This window comes from Chenopodium quinoa, unplaced genomic scaffold (genome assembly GCF_001683475.1).
Source record: "Chenopodium quinoa cultivar QQ74 unplaced genomic scaffold, ASM168347v1, whole genome shotgun sequence".
Classification (NCBI taxonomy): Eukaryota; Viridiplantae; Streptophyta; class Magnoliopsida; order Caryophyllales; family Amaranthaceae; genus Chenopodium; species Chenopodium quinoa.
The window spans coordinates 5,346,835-5,362,549 of NW_018743331.1; the positions used below are offsets into that span (position 1 = coordinate 5,346,835).

Below are 15,715 nucleotides of genomic sequence, written 5' to 3' on the forward strand. Positions count from 1 at the left end.
TAAATAGTTCGGATTTCATCAACCTCCATCATAAGCGTGTCCCTAATGAAGAGAAATCCGATGACATGGTCTTGGTACGGTTGTATCGAATTAAAAGGATGTTGGTGTCTACGCGGCTACTCCTACTTTGATGTGCCCCGAGCTGTAAAAGTGGGAGGCAGGTTTTGATAAACACACGGTCTTGTTCCTTTAAACCATCGACTATTTTGGGATGTTGTAATTGATTGATTTGCAGAGAAAAGATGCTAGGGAATTTAGTTTTGTGTAATCGTTAACTCATGAAATTTGTAAGGAAATTTTTCCCATGAACATAAGAGCTGATTATGAGTCTGATAGCAATGCTGCACCTTATGGATTCGAATCTGTGTAAGGGGTGAATATAAGATTGTGAGCATTTAGACTAGACTGCCAAAAAGGTCTTTCGACGAACATGGTAGTTAATGTTTATAGTACAAGCCAAGTACAAATTCATGGAAAGATCGTAGCACAGATTTTTCGCAGTCCAATCACATATTTTACCCTGGTGTAGCCACAAGCAAAGACATGGTTATTTAGTTACTTTCGATCTTTATATAGAAAAATTTAGCAAGATTTCACTTCCGACTGATAATAAGGGAAATCCATTCGTAGGATGTAATTTGATGGTTTCATATGGACTTCTTTATCTATATATACGTGAATATAAAATCAGTGCTCTTTTCCGATTTTCTTTGCTGAAATATGGGTGATGGAAGAGTACGGTGTAACAGTGTCTTGGGTGAAACTACATAGCTTCGCATGCCATGAGATCCTTGGGAAACTCAGCTATTAACTTATCGTCCAAAAATGGAGGAAGACAGAGGTTTTGGTGGCCAATTTCACTTATACAATACACTTTTTTGGTACAATACCAAGGACGTCATACAGAATACCTGCAATGCCTGATATGTATATTAGTTCTGGTATGCCATACATGGCCAACATGGGTGTGCTATAGAAACCTTAGATCGGTCGCTTGAGATAGCCATGTAGTGTATACACCATATCAGCAACAGTTGTTTAAACCTATGGAAAAAACTCGTGTATAAGTTGTCATACATTGTAATTTGGAAAAATAACAAAATTATGAATATAACTTTCAAGTTTAACTTGCAGATTGAGTAGTTTGATTTTAATTTTTTTCTCTAAAACTCCTTTGATTAGAGGGATTTCATATAAGTGATTTGTATCAAGACTGTTTTGTGTCAAAAATTCCTAATGAATGCATGCATTTTAAATCAAAATCCAAGATACTTGAACTGGCCGAAGCCTCGTGGTATAAGAAAATGTTTCACGATAAAACTTGAAAGAAATTGTGGATAAAAACTTTGTAATGAATCATAACAAGGATAGCTAATCCAATGCATTTTGTCCCAACTAGTAAAGGGAGAGGGCATTTGCACCAACATTAATCTGTATGTTCACTTGTGAAAGAAAATATTGAGTGAAAGCAAATATCAATTGGGATTCGGACTAATAGAATGATACTCCGAATTACATTTGGAACACCTGTATTGATAATGTACAACAGAAACTGCTACACTTCCATTATGGATGCAGTTCGTTATGTAAAGATATAGACCTCATCATATCCTTTCCTGTTACAAAACAGAAGAATTAGTAAAAGCTTTTTGCTAACGGGAAACGAAAGTATAATATACAACAGGAGCTTACCCTTGCTTGCCACAGTATGTAGGACTGTAATTGTATATGAGATTGTTGAGCACATCCTGCGCAGGTGGCCTGTTAGGAGATTTCCTTGCCTCACTGCAAAAAGAATTAGGCGAAGCATGATGGTGGAGCCATTTGGCAACACATAACGCATGACTAGACATTTTCTATTGATGGAGAAGGATAATTGAGATTATATCATGGTATCCGTAACAACAGGTAATGGAAATTACTGTTGGGACTAATTCACCAAGAGTGCAGTCATGTGGATGATGTAAGAACAAATAAAAGACAGTTTTTACTTCCAACATTTTATGTGAATAGCATGTTGAGTCGAGATTGTCAGGTATCAGTATGCATATGCAGTTAGATGGCTTAGATCTAGTGCAGATTAGACTAATGCATGGATTTAGGCAAGCAATCCACAATACAGAATTTAATGAGAGATTATCTCCTCTCTTTGCAAGCCACATTCCAGAGGAATCCCATCTCATTATATCCATCTCATCAGAGATCTTCAGTTGATCAATTATATGAAGGGAAGCATGGGAGCATACTTTCTCCTTCTGTTATCGAGAAGTCTCCTGGATTCTTCCTAATTGGACCTAAAAAAGGTCGACTCTCCTTCAAAGACGAAAAAATCCACACTAGGCTGAGATCAAGATGGACTAACATGCAATTTACATACTTATATACAAGTCTGAGAATCTCATCTGGATTATATCTCCTCTAAGATAATCCACTTGGCCAATCGGGAGCCAACCTGAGTAAGTGGCTGAAGCAAGTAATCATACCAGGAAAAAGAAAAAAAAAAATGCCTCCCTCTCATTTAGTAACCCTTCTTTTTCTAAATTTCATCCGCTTTCAACTTTGTTATGAAATGCTTTTCACCCAACAACCAAAAGACAAACTAACATGAAGATGCATTCCTCTGAAAATCAAGATTATTGATTCAACAAGAATGAGAGAGCAACAATCAAAATTAGCATGTTCCTTGTCAAGGAGAAACATACTGCTCAAATGCTATCCAACTAGAGAAACATGGGGACTACAAACATGGCTAGAAGTCAAGAACTTTAATAATTAAGATGGTTATGATGTTTCAGCATTTACCTGATAAAAAAATTGGCAACATTCTGAGTAACTTGAACCGCATCTTCTGAATGGGGAATCATTGCATAGCCCCATTCGAATGCATTTTTCTGCGGTCAGTACATCATTAATCATATCATTATAGAGTGTTTTTGATAAAAAGGACAAGCAAAATCATTTAGCAAAATCATTTAGCAAAATCATTTAAGAACCAGTAGTAATACTCCCTCTGTCCAAACTTTGCGCACATGCCAATACACTAGTTTAACTTTATTTTTATATAATTAAATATTAATGAAAATTATTTTAAAAACTATATTATGAAACTATATATTTATACCTATCTAATGACATATTTTATGATAAAAGATGTTTTTATTATATTAGTAAAAAATTATGCTCAAAGCTAATACATGAATAGTGAAAAAAGTCCAACGTCCAAGATATTCTGGGACGGAGGGAGTATAATAAATAATTGGCTTAAATGGAGAGCGGTAACGGGAGTTATATGTGACCGAACCATTCCTTTACAATTGAAGGGGAAATTCTATAGGACTGCCATAAGACCAGTGTTGCTTTATGGTACCAAATGTTGGGCTTCTAAGAAGAAGCACATTAAAAAGATGGAGGTTACGGAAATGCGCATGTAAAGATGGATCGGGAACACTCTAAGAGATAGAATAAAAAATGAAGTTATTTGCAATAAAGTGGGGGTTGCAAGTATTGCAGACAAACCAAGGGAAAATTGTCTGCTTTGGTTCGGGCATGTAAAACGTGACCCCATGGTACACCGGTACAAAGAGTGGAAGAGTGGGATCATGGAGAGGTTAAACGAGGTAGAGGAAGACCGAAAATGACTTGGTTGAAAGAAGGAAGGATATGAAGCATATAGATTTGCATGAGAATGAGGTATATTATCGCAATGAACGGAGGAGGAAGATTTTTGTGGATGGCTACACGGAATAATCACTTTTGGTTCATGTAAACGACCCCACTTATGGGATTAAGGCTTTGATTGATTGATTGGCAAATAAGAGAAATTTTTTTTAGCAATAACAAATAAGCCCACATCTTATTACTTACTTTATTCTATTTAAGATGCATCAGCAATTTTCTTTTTCATTCTTTCGTTCTTTTTTTTTTTTTTTTTCTGATTTGGCTGATGATTTGCAAATGTGGAACTTTTGGGAAAATACAAAGCAGGGTTAGACAAGAAGTATATTTAAACACTCTCACCCTGTCATTCAACATAAACTTGGGTAGTTTCTCTTCACTTGAAATCCATTCATCTTCTCTTATCTTATCTTCTATTATCTTATACAATACAAGCCACCACACCCCATACATTTGCTGATAATTTTTGTTGATCAATCATCATATCCTTAAAAAGCTACGCAATAAATTTCCCAAGCAACAAGTTTGAAAAGCAGAACTGCAATAATAGAATTATAACCGGTGCATTACATGGGCCACAAATTTAATCATTAATATATTATTGAAGATTCAAGATAAACAGCCAATTGAAATTGTGCAATCAACAATAGGGTTGATTTGACCAAGCTGGAGGTTGTAATAATATATCCACTTTTTAATATGCCATTTCTAGTCCTAAGCAAATTGCCACCTTATGTGCTTAATTGCTTACCTTATCTTATCTGAAGTTTCTCATCTTATAAGAACTGAAATAAACAAAAAGAAGATTAAGAGAACAGAGCCTTAATGTTAGGCCTAACTGTAGCCAAGCCTTTCCACTGTGTCATATATCCACGATATCAGAGATTGAATAAGCCTCCAAATCAATTGAGAGAAAGGTAGAGATGACAAGGGAAAAAATAGCACTACAGTAATAAGATGTTACCCCGAAGACTTTGGAATATTTCACACAATTTCATCTCGGAGCATTTTCATCTTTGACTATGCCATAGAGAGGCTGCAGAAAATACTAAATTTAATTGGCATAACGCTATTCTAGCACTAAGGGTGTGTCCTATTCAGCTGATTTTCACTTATCTAAACTTAACTAAACCTATCTCAACTGAATTTATCTGAACTTATTAAAACTTATTTTAGTTGTAATTTAACTTGAGTAACCCTTAAACTTAACTTATTTGAACTTATTTTTCCTGAACTTATCTTAACTTATTAGACATTATTAGACACTGAAAATAAGGTGAACAGAATAGGCCCTAGCCAATAAGCTAGTCCCAAACATTCACCCTTCTAAATGGGGGCACTTGAGGAACTCTCTTTTTTCATTTTGTCATTGCCCATTACCATTAGGAAGGAAAAGGAGACAACAAAATAGCCAACTAAAATGGATCCTGCTGACAACAGCAAGGGCATGGTAGGTAAGATACTACACAAACATTCCCCATGTCTTATGGACATGGGCAATCTTGTTAGATGTAGACATGTGTCCAAATGGCAGACTTGGCTGTTTCATATCTTCCATAATGTTGGTCCAAAATGAAGTGTGTTGTGTCCACGCATGTAAGAATGTCGAGGATCAACTTGAGTACTAGAGGAAGTGAAAAGTCTAAAAAAAATGGGGCCATAACTCCAATTAATGTAGATTTTAAATCGCATATGGGATCAGGTGGTTTCCTAATAATTCATAGTGGATACATACAGCAGCTCTCTTCAGTCCTCAAGTATATTATAAATTTTTTGCTGATTTGTAAGCATAGTTTGGTCGGTGTCTTAGCTCTTTCGAGACTGCTGATTGTCGTATACTTTGTACTGTTGCTTTGATCTCTATAGAGATGTATATTGATGGGTTTAAATTTAAAAGGATTAGGGATAGGGGTATGGGTAACGGTAAGGGTAGGAAGGACAATAGAACAACAGAAACTGTTCATTTATGCATGTAGAACCAGACACAGGCAATAAAAGAATTACCTCCGGATGCCACTGGAAACCAGTGATAGGGTAGTGCTGTGCTTTTGCGGTTGAGACATAAACCTGAATAGTACAAAAGCTATGAGGCCTCTAAACACAAAAAACTACAAAAAGAAAGTGTAGATAATCATCACTGAATCAATACTAAAAAGTCACACCTTATCATCTCTGTCTGTGCTAGTTGTTATGACATCAAAGAATTTTGATAAGAGTTGATTCCCACGAAGTGTTTCAGGTGATATACCAAACTGTTGCATTGCAGAAGCAAATAATTGGAAAAGCCATTCAAATGCATGGGCAATACTAGCAACAAAAGGTGAAAAAGGAAATAAAGGTGCAACGAAAGACTATGAAACAAACAAGAAAGAGAAAATGCATATTGACAACAAGCATAAGTATCCATAACTCGACTGATCCTTGTCATCATTTTAGAAACTCTTATGCAACAGTCCTTAACAGCTTTAATTTTTACATTTAACACACTCATGGTGTAAACAAATTAGAGACTACAGTCTATGGTCCTCACCTTAGATGGGATTATAAAACTTGCTTATGGCATCATACTTGCCTCTGAGAGGTCATTAACACATATATCAGACACTGGATTACATTAACAACATGGGCATTCTAAACCAAAGGTAGTTTTGGCAGAAAAAAGAAAAAAGAAAAAAAAAAAAAAAAAAAGATAAGTTTTAGCAAAAGAATTAACGAGCTTCAAGGAATGTCAAAATGATACTAACAATGGTAATTGATACACAAAATGATTGATGTTGGTTTACTGGTAAAGGAAGTGTGAAGTTATTTTGAAACATCCCTATACAAAGCCTTAGTCCCAAAATGATTTGGGGCCGGCTACCATGAATCGTCACAAGGAACCGTCAAAATAAAAATAAAATAAAAATAAAAACCTAAAACAATTCAAAAAAAGTTCAAAATTGTGAAGGGGCATAGGGGGTATGCTTGCATAAGACTTCTTTCTAACCATATCCTAATACATTCATAAAATCATAATGAATTCAAGCCACGGGATGAATTGTGTCATCACCTCCCCTATGGTGATTCAACTCACTCAGGGGAAAAGAAAAAGAAAGAAAGAAAAAACAACTTGAAAATTAACTTTGCTGCCAAGCTACCAATGTACCAAATTTATTTTTTATAATGGCTTGACATGAGCCACAATGATTGAGAGTAGTAATAGGATGGGTGACCTCCTGAAAGTCCTCATGTTAATAGGATGGGTGACCTCCTGAAAGTCCTCATGTTGGTTCATGTAGCCAACCCTACTAATGGGATTAAGGTGTTCATGATTTCATTATTATCTAATTTCATATCTTAAATCAAAATTCAATCAGGCACAACATTAAAAAGAGGTTTAGTTGTCAACTAAGAATGAAACAGCAGTTGCCAGATTGCCACATTGCAAATTCTGCTTTATTTATGATAGATTCATTTTGTCATTACTTATTGTGAGCAATGTTACATTGTTACACACACTCGGGTGAATGTGTGGGACACGGATAAGTCCCCAAATGTCCAGTAGCTCTGGCTTGGCTATTTTGGGATATTAACAATGATTTAAACCAGAATGAAGTGTCCAAGTGTCCATACACATATTGGAATATCGAAGATCCGATACCGGTACTCAATGTCAGATGAAGAGTCCAAATAACAAAGATTTTGAGGTTATCTAATATTAAAGGTGCCAAGCTAAATACCTAGAATTTAGGAGTAGAAATTGAATGGAAAAGCACACATCATATTATCATAGAACAAAGAAGTCATTTGAAGTAACATGTGCAACACATTTTTCTGTACAACAAATGCACTAAACGAGAAGTCAGAACACTAGGAATTAAGAGAGGAAACACTCAAAAAGAGGAATGAAGCCAAAAAAATACCACCCTTGTCAATCAAAGATCTAGCCTTCAGTAGCAAAATACGACTAACTCCCCAATTGTCCAAATTATACAGAGAAAATACAGTGGCTAGCAATCTATAGCAATTAAAGATGCATAATTTCCAAATGGAAAATTTGTCACAAACCACCATATAAAATACAAACTATGTCCCAAACCACCTTATAAATTATTATTTTTTTGTTAAAACACACCTGATTTAAATTTTACTTTGTCAACAACCACCTTTACCTGTTAACCACCTCACTAGCACCAGCTTTGCGCCCTACCACCCACCCTAACCACCCTCCCAACCCAAAACGACCCCTCACTAGTCCAAAACCCCACCCTAAGTACCGGAAGCCACCCACCCAACCCAAAACCACCCCTCTCTCCCTAAAACCCGACCCTGACCACCCGAAAACCTTCCAACCAACCTCAAACCACCCCTCTCCGGCCCAATATTTTTGTCGTTGGGATGGGTGGAGCAGTTTTCGAGTGGTTATGGTGGGCAATTTGGTTCGTGAGTGGTGGTGTCGGGGTGACAACAGTGGTTTTTGTGTGGTTAGGGAGGGGTTTTAACCAGCAAAGATGGTTTCGGGTTGGGTGGGCGCTTGGCGGTTTCCCGGTGGTTAGTGTAGGGTTTTAGGCTAGTGAGGGGTGGTTTTGAGGTGGTTACTGGTTAAGGGGGCAAAGATGGAGTGAGTGGCGGTGGTAGGGTGGTCAATGCCGAAATAGTGGGTTAAACAATCAGATTCTAGGTAAAGGTGTTTGTTGACAAAAAAAAAAAGAAAAAAAAAATATATATATATATATATATATATATGTATGTATATGTATATATATATGTATGTGTATATGTGTGTGTGTGTATATATATATATGTATATGTATGTGTGTGTGTGTGTGTATATATATATATATGTGTGTGTATATATATATATGTATATGTATGTGTGTGTGTGTGTGTATATATATATATATATATATATATATATATATATATATATATATATATAATTAGGTGTGTTTTAACAAAAAAGAAACTTATAAGGTGGTTACTGGTTTGTGACAGAATTTGTGTAATATAAGACATCTAAACCAAGTACTTCCTTTGTTTTAAGTTCTATCCACTTTCCATTTTCATTTGTTTTGCTAAGTTCTAGTTACTTTTGTTTGGGTCGACTTCAAACGCTAATATCTCTCAATCCAAAAGTGATCATGAGGTGATTCAAGTTGGAGGTGATAGCTTATTTCAAGAGCTTTCGAACGATAGGTCATAGCCCAATTCCAATAAGAAACGAGAAAGTTATGGTCGTTTTACAAAAGACTATCGAAACTGGAATTTCTTCACGCGCGCCTAGCACCACGTCCATGCCTAAAACCAGCACACCCGTGCTTCACCGAGGATCAGCCAAGCGTGTTTTGTTACCTAATTTCGGGTATGCTTATGACGGCTACTAATGATATTCCTTGGGGAATAATCTAGGGTTTCCTTATGTTATATAAGGAACCATTGCATGGACAATTAAAAGTGCTTATGTGCTCATATTGATTAGCCTAGTCAATTCAAGTCAATATGTAACTTCACTTTAGAGATTTTGTGAGATGAAAAGTGTTATATCTCCTTCGTTATCTCTCTTGTTTATCCTCCATGAAAGCTAATAAGAATATATTATCCATTACCCTGTGGAAGTAGGTCATATTGACCGAACCACGTATATCTGTGTGTTCATCTCATCTATATTCTACTTTATTTCTCAAATTTACGTTTTATATATTGTTGTCTCGCATATCAAACACATAACCTAAATCAATCTATTCTATTCTATTTCCTAACAACTTTTACTTTATTCCTTTTAAGACAACCTTTAATTGTTTTATATCATCTACCCACTTTGTGGGACCCAAATGTATTTAATAAATCCTTTAACTCTCTATCTAACCCACATCTTTTCACTTTTGTTAGGTTTGCATAGCTACAATAATGAATACTCAGGGAAAGAGAGTTATTATATTAACACAAACCACAAGCAACATGTGTCCCTATTCCTTTCTTCCTTCCTCTTCCATTTAAGCTCTTCCATTTTCGCAAGAGAAAAGCATTATTTAAAAATAAAAAAAAATAAAAAAAAAGCCACATATTCTCCAGTTTTAATAATATATAATAGGCTGTACGTCACACGGGGCAAATGCTAGTTCAATTTTCAAATTGCACAGCTATGTAAAGTAAACATAGATAGCTGAAATGGAACTTAAGCATCAATAAATGTCATATAAATAACGGAGATGGTGATACTCACTTTATGGTTTTGCATTACAAGGCAATCTGTGCTTAACTTCCTCAGCAATTCAGGAGGAAAACTGCAACAACAAAAGAAATTGAACAGGGTTGGTACTCCAATAATCCAATGCAGTTCAGATAGGAACTTTTTGTCTAAGCCCCCATGTCAACAAAGCTCTTTAAATACCCAATCACTACAAGCAGTTGATGACCAAGCAAGGTTACACTCACTTGGTAAGGTTCTTACCTCATATCCTAGAGGTTTGGGGTCGAATCTTGTCAACTGAGGGTGCTTGGGGTAGGGATTCCCTTACCCTCCCCTCTACTCTCAAGTGTAAAACGATGCAGGAAATGAGCTAGGATTAGAGTTAAAAGTCTCCCAGTTGAAATTCTAAGTCTTTGTCACATCAAATTTATTTTAGTGCCTTGATAGTTGATATGTACTTCAAATTACATTGACATGATAAATACTAAGACATAAGTGTAAATGAAAGATAAAACAATATGATTAATGATGTCCCCTTTTGTTTTCTACACCCAAAGTATATAATGACTATCATCAAGAAGTCATGTTTCAATTATTATATATAATGTTAAACCCGAAAAAATTTAAAGGTAAATAAAAGATTAAGCAGTCAACTTCACCTTTAAAAATCAGAAATAGAATTCTAACACGCAGCCAAAAACAAAAAGTGCTTCATGTTTAGCGTTGAGAATTTCCAAATTACAGAAAAAAGGGAGTAAACTTCTTTTCCCTAACAATATCACAGTTCACAGTTACATGGTGCAATATGTACTTTGAGTATACCTCTGGAATACAGTTCCTTTTACGCCAATACTGTCGACAAACTGAAGAGTAGATGGCTGCAAACTTGCACCGTAATGTTCAAGTATATTGTTGTCCTATAGTTAACCAAAAATTCGTCAACATGCTTCAGTTAATATATACTAGCAAATGTTTAATTTAGCATTGAATCAAAGTAATACTTCATACTAGTGGTTGTATAATTGGCCTATAGAAACCACTCTCGTGCATGGGGAAAAGATATATCAGTTGCATCACAACAGCATTGTACAGAATATTAAGCTGACTGCGACTGATTTATTAGGCCTTAACACCCACTTACCACCCGCATTTCCCTAAAAGTTGATTCCATGACCATTGTCGGGATTGCAATTACATCCAATAATTAAAACCATGCTCTTATGGAAACAATTGGACTAACATATTGATTTCATATTAATAACAAATTATAATTCATCTTGTTATCTGAAAGTTTTGAATGTGAAAAATAGTTATATTCTGACCAATTAGTAATCCAGGTTGGAGGTAATTTTTCGGACTAAGGTACATTGTCAGCCATAGTTACATATCCACGTGCTCCGCTTTTCTTTTCCCTTATTTTCTGACATGTTTCCGTGATTTATGTACAAATGAAGTGCCAAGTGTCCATACCCACAATGACATGTTGAGTATCTAACATGGGAACTTGAGGTAAAATGAAAAGTCCGAGTCACATAGTATAAGGAGGATATGCAAGGATAATTGGATGAAGAAAAATCTTCATCCAAGTTTTAAATTATTTATTTGAGATAACATAATTTAATGGTTACTAAGGCAGATGTTCTAGGAGAATGAAATATAGCTTGCAAGAAAAAATATTAAAATAAGTGCAGGTAAACTGCAGCTGAAATACCTTACTGACGATCATTGTAAGAAGCTCAAAACCCAGGCAGATTGCATAACAAGGAAAATACTGCCCTGCATCATTCTTCTCCAGCACTTTCTGCAGAATCCAGATAACAGAACCTACTGAACAAACCAAAATGCAGCTTTCATTGGAAATATCAATTTAAAATGGATAGTGAAAAGAAAGTAATGACTTATCCCAAGCCCCTTGGAGTTGGAGCAGACAACATTTGTATTGTTGTCTTCTGAAATTTTACTAATGCTTGATTGTCAATTTATTAAGCCCACTCCATCTAGTTGATCTTTCCACTCTTTCACACATGCATAGAGGGAGAATATTTACCCAAATAACTCATAACAATAATCTGCAGTGCGTTTTAATACACAGAACACATTTTCCCAACCTAAATATGTTAAATTAGTCCAGCAGTGTTCCACTTTACCACAATGTGTGTTCCAATACAAGTGTTTCCAATACACAACTCGCTTGGGGGGGGGTGTGGGGAGGGTGGAGTATTAGGTAACACTGGGAAGACATTCAAGGACAACATAATACACAAACTGAGAAAAGTGTCTCAATTTAGATGTTGTCTTCCAAACCAAAGAGTAATGCTTTTAAAATGTGAGGTCTGGTCCTTGCCTGGGATATTGAAGGATTAATAAAATGAGAATTTTATTTTATTGTTTTGGGGGGGCGTAAACTAGATATCAAACGGAATAGAAGGTATATCCTTATGGACTTATGATAGCACAAGAATTGAAGTTGATTCAGCTACTTTCTTTGACCAACCATGTATTTCGATCACATCTGCCCCAAACAACATCAAAAGCAGCTATCCAGAAACTGATGAGGCATTTAAAAGTACCCTTTCCTCAATCCTTTATCAGGCAGTTGGAGCTGCAATTTTCTTTTGACCCCCAGAATTAAGTATTTTACAAAACAAATGTAGGAAAATGAGCAAATTGAAACAGTCATACACCAAGTAAAAACAAGTTGCTAACTATCTGCAACATTACTTGCACAAGGAGCCACCTTCCCATATGACAAAGAAGATCTATTAAAATGATACCATCATCACCATGAGTAACTTGACAAGGCATTGAGGCACGAGAATTCAAGATATTGGTTTGAGTCATTTCTCAAGCTTCAGCTCGAAGAATCGTTGTCAGAAATCTTCCTACATTAATGGATCGATCTTTTCAACTGATAAACTTCTTAGCCCTTATCCATTATTTAAACTAATTAAACCTTACCTAAACTTAAGCTTCCTGAAACTCTATTTTTTAGGCGAATAGAACAAATCATTATAATGTCTAGTATAAACATACTTTACCGTGTAACAAACATCCAGAACTTATTTTCCCAGAGAAGCAAATAGGAAAACAATGGACTGGTGAAGAGAAGACAACAAACTAACTTCAGCTACATCACCAAACATCAAGTGTGTGTACGCGCATGCACATATATTCTTAAGCAGAAGACATAAAACAACCCAAAAAACAATTAAGTGAGCAATTTCATACCTTAAATATCGCCTGCACAACTTCAAAGTACAAACCTTGCTTGGCCCATCCACCAGTAAAAAGCACCCCATTCACTAACTCCAGTTTCTGCAGCAACACAAATAGATAACATACATTAACATAGAAAGAAATTATAAATTAAACAATCTCAAAATACCCAATAAAATTCTAATCATTAAATGGCACAAAACAAACCTGTTTTCCCAATAATTTTAGATAACTGGATAAGGATCAATATACACATAGATAACAAAACTAACATCAAACTAAATCACAATATCTGAAAAGTCAAACATTCAGTAACTTTCTACCAAAAAAAAATAAAAAAATCATCTAATTCCACGATCATCAAATAAAACCCAGAAATAAAAAATTAAAAATAAAAATAAATGAAACTCTTATCTCATACCAAGTCATCCCATCATATTCACCCCTATTATTCCTTATCTCTAAAAGTTCTTCCTATTTGGAAGGGGCCACAAAAACATTAAAAAAAAAAAGAAAAAGAAAAACTTTTAGAGACGGAGAAAGTAGCTCTTCATCCAAACAAATGATCAAATTCATCCAACTTACATTCATGATAATATCAAGGGGGTCAGTATAAACAAGAGGAATAACTCTAGCACCAGCAGATTCAACAAACTTGACATAAGAAGCAGCAATGTAAGACACATTGGTACCATTCATAAGCCGACCCGAGGCGCCATCGCCTGGGTGGGATAGAATCCCAATAACAGGGCGGTGGAGATCAGGAGCAGAGCAACTATCAGAAGAATGAAAATGGTGGGGGTAAGAAGATTTTGAAGGGGAAGAGAAATCTGGGTCAGTTGAAAGCATGATGTTGTTGTGAGAATCTGCAGAAGTAAAGGGGTTGGAAAGTGAGGAAGATAGTAATGGAATCCATAGATAGAACCAGAGGAATGAATGAAGAGGGGAGGAAGAAGATGATGAAGAAGATAGTAGCATGATTGAGTGGAGATTAAGAGGATTAATTATTGGAGTTGAGATAACAATTAACAAATGTATTGTAGATTGGATTTTATTTAATTAATTGAGATTTTTAAAGGACTCGTGAAACGCATGGGAGGGAGGCCATAGTTTGAGGAATCGTTTTATTTGTTTTTCAATTACTAATTTACCACCGTCCATGGATTTAGGGGCCGTTTGGTTCGCACAAGAAAATCGGAATGGAAGGCAGAAAGGGAATGGAGGAGAATGAAATGAAACTCTTATAATTTAGGGTGTTGTTTGGTGAGAATGGAGGAGAATGGAATAAAACCACCATAGATACACCACAGCACAACCATTGCACCCCTTCCTTCATTAGTTTCCACCTTCTCTAGCCACCACACCGCCCAACCAACACCACACCGGAACCGGTCGTCCCTCCTCCGACCTTCGCCGCCCCTCCCCCGACCTGGTGAGGTCCGTCGAACAGCAATCCACACCGGAACCCTTCTCGTCCTCGACCTCAGCAATCCCGACCGAATCCTGACCAAAACGCAGCTATCAAACTTCCCCAGCAACACCGAGGGTTGGGCCGCAATTCCGACGGTTGTTCGCCGCCGCTCCTCCGACCTAGTGAGGTGCGACTGGTTGTTCCGGTGGAGGGGAGGGTTTTTAAGGGTTACATGAGGGTCGGGAGAAGGGTTCTCAGGTGGGAGGAGGGGCAGCAAAGGGCGGCGAGGGTCGGAGGAAGGCCGGCGAGCATCTGGCGAGGTGAAGCGAGTTTCGGCGAGGTACAGTAAGTTCCGGCGAGGTGCATCCAGCTGATGGGGTATGGTGGTGGTTGGGGAAAGGGAATGGGAAAGGTAGGGGGTGGGGAATGAGATTAGGAGGCTTTTGGGTAAACCCAAAAATAAAAAGGGGGAATGAAAATGACAAAAAAAGGGAAACAAACACCAACAAAGGTAATCATTCTCATTCCCTTTCCCCATCACAGCGAACTAAACGGCCCCTCGGTCAAATATTTGCATGTAGGGATGGAAAGGTGAGTATAATTTTGTGGATTTTACATTATATCTGCCTTAATTGGAGTGGGTAATGGGTATGACCGTGTGATTTTAATGCATGATGGGTGAGTATGCCTATCAAAAGTCATACTCGTTATGGATAGTGGGTATGTGGTGGATTTGAAATTATATTCGTATCATATCTGCCTAAGATATGACTTTAGATCAAATATGAAAATGAAGGTGGTATTGTTGGTCGTCTATAGTGTTATGTTGGTGTTGAAGACTAAGAGCTGAACATTTTCAGGCCATAAAAGCTGCTTGAAGTGATGGAGATGAAATAAAACGATGAACAATATCAATTGGGGTAGATGATGAACAATTCTGTGAATTTTGAGCCAGATCTGGAGAATCAAGGATGTTGCCAAATACAATATTGGATACACCAAAATGGTCATCAATGTTGGACCAAGCATAGATTTGAATATGAGTATATGACCAAACACTTGTGAGTACGTAATACTAGTAAGATGAATTAGATCTATCTGTATGTTAGACATGTCCATGTATATATTTGGTGGTATCTAAAGTATGACATCAACCTATGGTCTATCTAATACCAACTGAATAAGTCAAGTTCAAAGTATTGTAGACACAAAGGATAAATAATACTATGTATAAAATTTATAAA

At 36.4% G+C, this 15,715-nt stretch overlaps 1 protein-coding gene across 2 annotated transcripts; it reads right to left on the reverse strand.

Moving 5' to 3' along the window:
• Nucleotides 1-1,297: 1,297 nt before the first annotated feature.
• On the reverse strand, nt 1,298-14,688 carry LOC110737819 (gamma-glutamyl hydrolase 2-like). Of its 2 annotated transcripts, XM_021918167.1 has the most exons (10): nt 13,646-14,684; nt 13,073-13,159; nt 11,556-11,645; nt 10,667-10,761; nt 9,878-9,938; nt 5,838-5,927; nt 5,680-5,742; nt 2,803-2,891; nt 1,693-1,785; nt 1,298-1,616 (listed from the first exon to the last, which is right to left on the reverse strand). In XM_021918167.1, the coding sequence occupies exons 1-10, from the start codon at nt 14,036-14,038 to the stop codon at nt 1,583-1,585; spliced, it is 1,095 nt and encodes a 364-aa protein (XP_021773859.1). In that variant the 5' UTR covers nt 14,039-14,684; the 3' UTR covers nt 1,298-1,582. The 2 variants fall into 2 exon arrangements, with proteins under 2 accessions (XP_021773859.1, XP_021773860.1); XM_021918168.1 differs by lacking the exons at nt 1,298-1,616; nt 2,803-2,891 and having other exon boundaries at nt 1,697-1,785; nt 13,646-14,688.
• Nucleotides 14,689-15,715: the final 1,027 nt, after the last annotated feature.